Here is an 11,449-nt window from a genome sequence, read left to right on the forward strand (position 1 = left end):
GGGTGGATAGTAGGGGGTATTGATTGTTGATAGTTATGATTTCATTTCCCTTGTCAGTGTATAAGGAGTGTTCATTCGCTGCACGCTGTCAGTGTATGTGTGTTCCAAATAGAATGTCAACTGCACAGTAAGAGACAGGAGAGGTGTCACCCAGTGTCACAGGGTGTACGGCAAACCGATAGAATCAATAACTCAATGGTTGAGACTCACAGTGTGTGCTCATAACCTTGAGGTCTGATATTGCTGTTTGCTGGGAGTCCGTAGCCTTGGGGATTGGGAAATGGGTCTTTGCTGCACATTCATTTTTCAAATGAAAAAAAGCAAACAGGACAGGTTTGCATGCATCTCTCTGAGAACTGTGTGATATAGAAGCACATCAGTTCTCCCCCCACCCTCTCTCACTCTTTCTCTCTCTCTCTCTCTCTCTCTCTCTCTCATACACACTTTCTCCCTTCTGCCAGTCCAGCTCTATCTTTTTATCTTCCTCTCTCCTTCCTACGTATAATTCTGTGGCCCTATGCTCTGAAAGCTATGTTTCTGTCTGTGAGAGAGGACAAGGCTGTCCTAGGAGCGCATCAAAGAAACTGTCATCAGCAAAGAGGTATGCATGGCAAGTGGGCTTTTCAAAGAAAATTGTTGCCATATTCCTTTTCTTTGCTGAGGCATTTTGCCTTTGCCTATCAATATTTTCACAAATCCTCTTTAAGTAGCACACTGACGTCAATAAGTTCTCAATCACTGCTGGATGACTAAAAGTGAAAAATTGACTCAATCGTGCAATCATTTCTGAATCTATTTTTATCAGTAGCATAGACTTAGACAGAATTGCATCTCTATTTTTTGTCAATGACTTGATTTTTGTATCCTGAGGTTATTTTTCAGTTAGTGATCTAAATGTAGGTGTTAAAATAGGAAAATAATACACTGAGAGTCCTTTGTGTCATTCCAGATTAATTGGTTTTCGGGGTGAAGAACAAACACTGTTACAGGATACCTTAAGACTCCATCACTTTGGGAAAGGTATACCGTTTCTATTTTCTTAATTTGGTCTGTATTTTCTTTCATACCATTCTTTAACATTTCATAATTTTTAATTATCACCCTCATATGAATTTCTATTGGGATATTCTGTCATAATAGTTTTTCCAAAACCAGGTTACCTTAGAAAAACTGGTGCATTATTATGCATAGTCCCTTTAAACACATGTTACAGCAGATACCCCATCGAGTTTATCTCCAATGTTCACGGGCATCTGGGTGTCTTTCATCAGAGTGAGGCACTCATCCAGATCCCTTCACTAAGATCAGACACGATAACCCGCTGTGAATCATAAATAAACCAATTAGCGCTGCCCGCTTTTTGATGCAAGCATCAATTAAGTCTTTTGATATTTTAACACACCCATGTTTAGCCAACATATCTTTTTTGCCCATGCTCAGTGTTTTTTTTTTGTTTTTTTGTTTTTCAAGGATTCAAGGATAAAAGCAAAAATGTTCCTCCGAGTTGTCCTGCACTGCAGAGGGCTTATTTACTGAAGTGTTCTTGATAAATGTGCAGCTGTCATATCCCATGACCATAGATTTCAATCAATTGTAAGAAGACCTCTTCCAGGAAATAATTTCCCCCTGTTACTCACACAGGCCTCTAGGTGCATCACAATGGCTGATCACGAGGACTTTGGCAAGACGGCGGGCTACTGGAACTCGTCGGACAGCCACCAGCTTAACCCGGCGAGCGTGATCGTGTCGGTGGTCTTCTCACTCATCTTCCTGCTGGGCATGGTGGGCAACAGTCTGGTGCTGGCCGTGCTCCTGCGCAGCGGGCAGGTTGGCTACAACACCACCAACCTGTTCATCCTCAACCTGAGCGTGGCCGACTTCTTCTTCATCATCTTCTGCGTGCCCTTCCAGGCCACCATCTACTCACTGGAGGGCTGGGTGTTCGGCTCCTTCATGTGCAAGGTGGTGCACTTCTTCATCAACCTCTCCATGTACGCCAGCAGCTTCACGCTGGCTGCCGTCTCTGTGGACAGGTGAGCGGCTGCTAAGCTACCGTACACGACACAGCGGATATATCTATAGACCCTTTCAACAATAAAAACAAAAACAATGCTTGAACGTTCTATTTGGTTCCCAATCTACTTCCTCTGCATTAAGATAACATATGGAATGTTAAAACGGAAGCCTTGTGGGGCCAGCTATGATGCTGATAATCGAATTCTCTTGAAAGGGTCTATAGATCCTAACCTCAGATTGTCCTTGGACACTGAGGAGACTTTGTAACCTCTCAATAGCCCACCCACCCACACACACACACACACACACACACACACACACACACACACACACACACTCACACTCACAGACACACAAAGGCCTCCTGGAAAATGTAGGAACTCTGAATAGATCATCTGAGAACCTCGGAGGAGATACTCGGTGCCAACAGCTGCGCAAAAGAAAATTACACAACAAAAGAGCTGTGTCACATAAGCTAGCTGTGCTAATACATCTCATTAACTCAGTATTGATCCTGCCTGCCAATACCCCAATTTTGAACTACTTTCTGGTCAATTGACAATAAACCTATACAAGCACAGACATTTCCAACTACAAAGCAGCATAGATACTTAGCCAAGGATTGAAGAGTACTGGATTTACCTTAGCTCTATATCAGTGATGGTTGAAAATAACTGAAAAGATTAATGAGCTAGCAGAGGGTGGTAGCTTTGAATTGTGGCTTAAGGAACTAGATATTAATACCACAGAGCGGTATAAACTATGACGGCCGCCCAGTCCTGCACATTCTCTCCGCAAAAATAAATCAGGCTTGTCAATTTGTCTCCATCTTCTACTCCATCCCCTACTCTTCTTTATGCAAATGAGTGTGTGCATAGTATCTGTTTGTTTTTGTGTATGTGTCGCTCTGTGTGTGTGTGTGTGTGTGTAGGTGTGGGGGTTCGCTTGTGAGTGTGTGTGTGTGTGTGTGGGGGTAATGGGGTGTGTGTGTGTCTATGTGTGTATGTTTATGTCTGTGTGTGTTTGTTTATCTGTGTGTGTGTGTGTGTATGTGTGTGTACGTGTGCCTGCATGTTTGTGTGTGCGTGCATATGTGTGTGTGTGTGTGTGAGTGTATGCATGCCTGTGTGTGTGCGTGTGTGTGTGTGCGTGTGTGTGTTTATGTGTGCGTGCCTGTGTGTGTGAGTGTCTGCGTGCCTGTGTGTGCATGCGTGAGCGTACATGTGTGCTGTGTGTGTGTGTGCATGTGCATTGCGTGTGTTTTTATTTGTGTGTATGTGTGTGTGTGTGTACAGTATGTGTGTGTGTGTATGCAGGGTTGGGTCAGATTACTTTGAAATGTAATCTATTACTGACTACAAATTATATGGCAATTTTTGTAATCAGTAACGTAATCAGTTGGATTACCATCATGTAACGTAATCTGATTAATTTAGGATTACTTTTAGATTACTTCAATAAATATGTCCCTTAAGAAAAAGACAGCACCACAGAATTGATGAAAGAATTCTCATTCTATTTTTCTCTTTATTATTTCATTACATCTCATCCCATCATTTTCACCCCATCCCAAAATTGATCACTTAGTCATCTTGGATGTGATCATGGATCACTATTCTCCAAACATGCACAACTCAGCTTAACCTTTATAAGGGCACACCTGGAAAATGAATTTAGCTTTCGCTGGATTTTTTTGACCCAGGGACATGGCCTGAGATTGAATGACACCATGTCCATTTCAATTGAGGGTGTTTTTCAACCAGGGGGACCTGGTGACTTTCTCAAAGTGAAGCACACAGAACACACAGTGAACACACAGTGAGATGAAGCACACAATGAGCACACAGTGAGGTGAAGCACACACCAACCCGGAGGAGTGAGATGTCTGCTACAGCGGCGCTCGGGGATCAGTGAGGGGTTAGGTGCCTTACTGAAGGGCACTTCAGCCATGGATGTGGGCATGGGAGAGCAGTGCTCAACCACTTCCCCCGCCCACATTTTTTCTACATTTTTCTCGAAGTTTGTCAAATTAAAAGATAGCTAGGCTATCATAAAATAGTTGCATTGTTTGCATGATAAAATGTAATCAGGTAATCCCCAACAATGTAACTGTAATCTGATTACACAATTTTTTTTATTGTAATCTGGGCTGATTATAGTTACCGGTACTTGATTTTTGTAATCTGATTACGTAATCCAGATTACATGTAATCCGTTACTACCCAACCCTGTGTGTATGCAGCTGATATGGCCCCCCATGAACAGAATTTCACGGAACTTGACATGCATTCAGAGGGTGTCACAATGATCCTACACCTCCAATTTCATGCAGTTTTGACCCTTTCAGCCAGAGATACCTGTGATTACAACACCTAATTTTTGCTTTTTCATTTTTAACTAGGTGGCACTATACATCAAATGAGTGGTTATGGGATGGGTTGACATGGCCCCTTAAGACCAACATACAAAAAAATGTGGTCCTCCTAGGCCCTACGGTTCTTGAGATATTCACAGAAAACTGTGTCCGGCCTACCCTCCTATTAGGTGTCCAGTCCGGCGGGTGGCCGACGGATCAAAACGAAAAACAATGGTTCCATGTCATCCTTGTGGGGCTACATGCCCACCAAGATTTCTGGCATCCCGGTCTTTCAGTGTTCTGGGAATCGTTGACACAAAATTACTGAAAAAATAATAATGAAAAAATCCGGAAGAAAAAAAAACCTATATGACTGCCGTTTCGCTGTGCTACACAGATTAGATCTGTATTATCAAGGAGAAATATGATACAGCACAGCACCCTAGAGATAATGGGGCAATGAGTATAGAACTGTCTAGTCTTTAAAATTACATGAATATCCTATGTTGTTTGCAGGTACCTTGCCATCCGTTACCCACTGCGTTCTAGGGAACTGCGCACGCCATGTAATGCAGGACTGGCCATGGTGGTCATCTGGGGACTGTCTCTGGTCTTTGCTGGGCCGTATCTGAGCTACTACGACCTGGTCAACTACGAGACCGGCAACATGTGCATTCCAGGCTGGAAAGAGTGCAATCGGAAGGTGCTGGACACATGCACCTTTGTGTTCGGCTACGTGATCCCTGTGCTCATTGTCAGCCTGTCGTACACGCGCACCATCAAGTACCTCTGGACGGCCGTGGACCCGCTGGACGGCATGTCTGAGTCCAAACGGGCCAAACGCAAGGTCACCAAAATGATCATCATCGTCACGGTCCTCTTCTGCATCTGCTGGCTGCCGTACCATGTGGTCATCCTGTGCTACCTGTACGGTGACTTCCCGTTCAACGAGACCACGTATGCCTTCAGGCTGCTCTCGCACTGCATGGCGTACGCCAACTCCTGCCTCAACCCCATCGTCTACGCGCTGGTCTCCAAGCACTTCCGCAAGGGCTTCAAGAAGGTCTTCAGCTGCATCTTGAGCAAGAGTGGCCGCAACAAGGTGCACGTGGTGCATGTGGCCAACACTGTGCCGGGCTTCGAGGCCGGCTCCACCGAGGTGTCACAGATGCACGAAGAGAACGGTCGACCGGCCAACGAACGCGAGATGGAGAGCAGGCCGCTGGCATCAGGCTCAGCAGCACCTCCGGACGGAGCTGTGGCGGCCATTTCGCTACCTTTTCAGAGTCAGCCTTGAGCGCACAAAAGGAAGTGGAAAATCCATTCTGATGGAAAGCCATCACAGAGCAAATGGCATATACTGTAGCTGTAAGAGATAAGTGGATTCGGATCTGTTCCAAGGACTTTGATGCTCGGCTGCCAGTGAAAGCATACAAAACTAAGGCTGTCACTGGGGTGTTGTTTCAAGCCTCTTGCCAGTCTACTTAACTTTATACTGAAGTTATATACAATATACTGAAGGTTCAGTATGGCCAAACCTGTTGGATTTCATTTGGACAGTTCCTAGATAAATGGACCTGGTTTCATTTGTAAATACATGTGCCAAAATGAGCTTTAAATAATATTACTATTCACTTTATATCAATATATATATATATATGTTTCACTTCAAAGCTATTCCTATGAATTTTGTTGTAACCGATGTTGGCTTTCTAAGCATGTGGCTTTGTGATGTTTCCTGTTTGTATGAAACAAATTGATATGAAAAAGCTGCTCCTCGACTAAGACTGCACTTTAACTTGGTCTTGAAGCCTTTAATCAGTATTTTCAACTTAAAGCTGTGATCTCTTATATTCTCAACCCTGTTGCCTTCAGTGATTGCATTCTCACTGTGGATACAAAAAAACAGTATTTATCATATCTTATATGCAGGGTGCGATTTGTGTAAAAAACAGAGGGGGGGATGATTTTGAATATGTTTGTAACCCCCCCCCCCCCCAAAAAAAAAACGATTCATAGCCTAGTAATTTCATGGCTAATAATAGCCTATATTAATTTTGCCAACTTTGTAACATTTACCTTTAGCTTAGTTTTAGTTTACCGTTGTGTATGACTTTAAACAGCGAGTGTGCTCAGCTCCTCTAATGCAGGGTTGGACTACGTTTTGAGAAACATACAAATTCACCTTGTTCTTGACCCATCTGAAATGACTCCTCTACCTTTGCTGCCTCCATCCTTTCTGTATTTGTTATGTAAAATGTTGTATATGATGACACTGAAGTCTTGAGTTAGTGAATTGGCTAACAGTGTTAGTTGGTATACAAATAGCCTACACATTGCGCTACACACTGCGTAGGCTGCGTGTATTCTCTCTCCTGCAGATTTGCGTTCAGTAGCCAAGTGCGTAATATTGTAAAAGTTGAAAAAATAAATGTGTTTATTGAAGTCCGTAGGCCGTAGTCATGATGTCAACATTGGGGGGGACCAAATCTGTGGTGGGGTCTGAGGGACCCCCAAACAGAATTTCAATACATTTCCTACCATGCAAAAATATTATTAAAAATCACAAACAAGTCTTTAGTTAGGTCAGTCAATTAGGTTATTCCAAACTTTTGACGGACCCCCCCCCCTGTGAAAAGAGAAGGGTGGAGAAGAAGCAACTTCACTGGTCCGTCCCTGGACCCGTGACTCCATTTGTGTTCAAAATGTATACTTTAAAAGAAATTACAAACTAGAGTATCTTATGATAACCTCTATATTACACAGAATGTGGTTCTTTGACTTATTACTTACACCTGAAGATTTTTTTAAACTAAGGCTTAGACTCATAGGTTTGAGATTTTGTCTTTTAATTTAGATTTTATTATGCTGGCGGCTAATCACACAATTTTAACGTTTGAAAGGGACAGGATTCAGGAATAGACTACTAAGACAGGCCCCTCTTCTGTCTGACTCACCTCATGTTACCCCTGTATGCATTATAGACTGGCTTCTGACAGAAATTACGTTTTGTGCCAACATGTAGAAACACTAGGCCTACTACAGCCTTTAATTGGTGAATGGAGGTGCAAATTCCTTTCTTTGGTTATTGTCCGCGATTCACATTAACTGTAGGCTGTCACGTATTGTAAACGTCGCCACATTTGATCACGTTTTGCCTGCATGGATGCACGATTGAGTGCGCATCTAAATAATATGCAAGATGCAACAATCATTTCTAAGAGGCCTATACACGGTAATTTCTGGCATTACTACTAGCATATGAATGCACTATTTATGTTGAAAGACGGGAAAGAAATGACACAGGCTTGCACAAATTCATCATTTAAAATAAAACGTTTCACTTTCGCTATCATTGCGAGAATAGGCTACAATATGGAAAATGTTTCCTTTCAGTCTGATTGGCTCCAAACATGTATGGGATTTCCTTAGCCTGTGCTACACCTTTCCAAGAAGTTTTGTGAAAAGTGTACCGGTAGCTTTTGCGATATTGTTGACAGCCCTACCTCACTCACCGCAGTAGGGTGCAGTAAATGGAAGCTTTTGATAGCTCACGCCACTAACGAAAAACGGAAAATCACCAGGACAAACCACTCAGGGGTGTAAGCTACTCTGGAACCATAGGTCACTAATTTGTGCGTTATTTACGTTACGTACGTCAGATACGTGTTGGTTTCCTGTAGGCCTAGTATAGCGCTTTATTCTTTCTTTATTTTTCTATGTCCGAATATTGGGGGGGACATTTTGGTCATATTTGAATATTGGGTGGGACACGTCCCCCTCAATGTCTATGGTGACTACGGCCCTGGTTGACACTGAAGATCGCTAGATTTCAAGAGTTTAAGTAGGCTAGCAGTTAAGTTGCATTCATCGCTATCAAGGGGTTTAATCCTTGTCCCCACCGGAGATAAAAATAATTTAGCAGAGGTAGGGATAGGAAAACCAGAGGTGGGGAAATCCTCACCATCCCCCCCTACAAATCGCACCCTGCTTATATGTACATGCTCTTCACTGCCTCTGAGGTTAAAGGCTGATTGCTTCTGCTTTATGAATGTAATGAAATGTAATGACCAAAAAAATGTGCAGAGCAGTAAAAGCTGTTTGTAAATGTTGCACTTTTCAAAGTATTTATGTTTACTCATTTTGCTTAAACTATCGACTTTATTATACAACTTCTGGTTATTTAATACTTATCTAAATTGTTTTTATGTCAACATGAAGATGATTGAATTATTGTTGTCAAATGCTACACAAAAATATGAACATTGTTGTAAATTAGACTTAAATAAATGATCTCATAAAGAGATGGAATTAACCCAAACAAAAACAAAACCATTTAGAATTTTTAGTTTGGAGATATCAAATCAAACAGATGTTTTTTTACTCTCTTAATAGGACTGCAGCAAAATCATGATTGGGAGGCATTGCTTTGGGATGCATTGCCCTTTCCCTTCCCTTTTTTTAGCTTTAGAAAAAGAAGCAGCTTGATGGCGCCAAAATGAGAGTGGATGCACTTAGTGTGAAGCAAACACTCATGGAGTGAGTGGCCATGAACAGATATGAGGACAGTCACACAGGCCATTGTCTCGGATGATTAGTGGCCGGCCGGCTGCCTGGCATCTCCTATTATACCTCTCCATTCCCCAGCTGCTTCCACTCGATTGTTCCGAATCACAATTACCTCAAGATGGATTTCCTTCCAGAATTAACACTCACAGGTTGATTATTAGTGAGAAAAAGGAGACGGCTTCTACAACCCCAAAACAGAAAAAGTTGGCACGTTGTGTAAAATGCAAATAAAAACAGAATGTGATAATATACAAGTCTCGTAAGCCCATATTTAGCAGTAAAATGGACATCTTTTACAACATACAACATATCAAATCTTAAAAATGAAAATTTGGACTATTTCATGGAAAAAATATGTTAATTTTGAATTTGATGCCAGCAACATTTTTCAAAAAAAGTTGGGACGGAAACATGTTTACCACTGTGCTGCTTCACCTCTTCATTTAAAGGAAAATTCCATTATTTAGCACTTTGAGTCCCTTTTCTGGTTTGTATTGGATGAACTAGAGTGGTGGACACCGAAATTTCGACGATTGGTCCTGTCTCGACTTTTCTGACTCGTTTTGAATCGCCTTTGACTAGTCAGAGTGGCTGCCTACAGGCATGCTCAAACATGTCCTAAAACAACCCTTGACGTTTGTTTTCAAAACTGCATAATGGAATGAAAAACATGACTAAACATTTACAAGAATTGTGTTAATGTAATTTGCATCCAGTGTAGTCTAGCAACACTCCGTTGGCTTGCGAGCTGGAAAAACCAAACTACGGTCAGGCCAATCACATCGTTTATAGAGTCGGTGGACGGACTTAACATAATGACGGCACTGCACCATTGTGACGGTTCCAAAATGAACATATATTTTCCATGAAATAGTCAAATTTGTCATTTTCAACATTTGATATGTTGTCTGTGTCCTTTTTGCAACTAAATAGTTTAAGAGATTTGCAGATTATTACATTCTGTTTTTATTTGCATTTTACACAACTTCCCAACTTTTTCTGTTTTAGGGTTGTATAACCACGGAATGCACCACTTGGTAAATGTAATACCTCGAACAGCGTGGGGGTGGGGGGAAGGTACACAAAACGTTTTCATCGAGCATTTTGTGCCATTGTAGTTTTTAACTTCCTATCCGCATTGGCATTGCATCAGCAATCCACTTCAGACCCCAGATAAAAGCAAGAATAAAATTACCCTCACCAAAACAGAAAAGAAAACATCCTCATCTGTAGTTCAGAGAGCAGTCATTCTGATGCAAATGGCAAACACAAGTACTTTGTGATGTAAAAAGCGTGGGGTTCAATTAACTCATTTCTGACATTCCCTGTTAATGAGTGGTAACAGATTTAAAAGCACAAATTACACGAACATCCACGCTGTTCATGGTCTCTCCTGGTTGCTCTCATGTAATGTTTTCTGTAGGCCTATAAACAGTCTGCAATTCTAAAAAGCATCTATCAACCATGCAGTACAACATGCTCTTTACATGGATAATAGGAAGAGGCCAAACGTTCTTGTAGAGTTTGTGCCTGGAATGTGCTTTTGTAGTATAGTATTATACAATTAACACAATATGGATAACAACAGATATACTAGATACAACCAGGGTCATTGCATGCTTTGGCAGAATAGTATAGTTTGTTAATGGTGGAGGGGTTTGTCTGAGGATCAATACCATTGAACACATCAATGTTCTACAATATTGATCACCTGTTACATGGCAAGAATGATGGGTATTTCCCAATATGCAATTGGGTCATTTAGGTTTTCTAAGCAGCATTCCTCTCACCGGATTTCTTCCCTTCCTTGATGCACTTTCTCCCTCACTTTGATGGTTTCATTCATGGTCTTATTGTACTGATCAGTATTGTAGTCGATGTTTGTAGATGCAGATGTGCTGTATGTAGAGGCTCTGTCTGGATCATGGCCAGGGGTAAACACCATCATAAGTGCATTCATAACGGCACAGAAAAAAACATAGACTTTGGCTCGCTGATGCATGTTACTGTTTCCATATCTGCTATCAGCAAATCATTGATATACAACATTTTGTTGCATACGAGAGCACAGAAACAGCAGAAACAGCAGACACTGTGATTGATGATACTTCTCTCTCTTTATTTCTCTACTCTCTATCCCTCTTTCTCTTACTTCCTCCCCCTCTTTCTTCCTCCCATCTCTCTCTCTCTCTCCCTGCGATTGCTTTGAGAACTCTGTGCAGGGGAATGTAAATGAGCATGGCATGTGACGATGGCCTCCTGAGACCCTGCTCCTCTGGTTTTCCTCGAAAATTTGCATACGGCCTGGACCTCTCTCTCTCTCTCTCTCTCTCTCTCTGGGTAAATAGGAGGTGTTCAATTAAAGAACCGGAGATAGATATTTTGCATCTTGGCTAAAAAAGTAATTATCCCCCCAGCATGTTGAGGATACGAACCTGCCACGGTGTCCAGTAAATAAATGTGACAGCCAGTGTGAACAACGCAAACATGAATCATAATTGTACATGA

The 11,449-nt window shown here is 41.9% G+C and overlaps 1 protein-coding gene across 1 annotated transcript; it reads left to right on the forward strand.

Moving 5' to 3' along the window:
* The first annotated feature begins 1,659 nt into the window (after positions 1-1,659).
* Positions 1,660-5,669, forward strand: galr2b (galanin receptor 2b). The gene is made up of 2 exons (XM_076266622.1): positions 1,660-2,033; positions 4,889-5,669. The coding sequence occupies exons 1-2, from the start codon at positions 1,660-1,662 to the stop codon at positions 5,667-5,669; spliced, it is 1,155 nt and encodes a 384-aa protein (XP_076122737.1).
* The last annotated feature ends 5,780 nt before the right edge of the window (positions 5,670-11,449 follow it).

This window comes from Alosa pseudoharengus, unplaced genomic scaffold (genome assembly GCF_046254945.1).
Source record: "Alosa pseudoharengus isolate Yale_2024_CS ecotype anadromous, Long Island Sound unplaced genomic scaffold, YU_APseudo_1.1 YU_APseudo_1.1_scf_4, whole genome shotgun sequence".
Lineage (NCBI taxonomy): Eukaryota > Metazoa > Chordata > Actinopteri > Clupeiformes > Clupeidae > Alosa > Alosa pseudoharengus.

Excerpts from the sequence above, each read along its gene's own strand:
- galr2b (XM_076266622.1), top strand. The coding sequence starts at position 1,660 with ATGGCTGATCACGAGGACTTTGGCAAGACGGCGGGCTACTGGAACTCG. Across the intron at positions 2,034-4,888 it reads GCTGCCGTCTCTGTGGACAG|GTACCTTGCCATCCGTTACC; the intron begins GTGAGCGGCTGC and ends TGTTGTTTGCAG.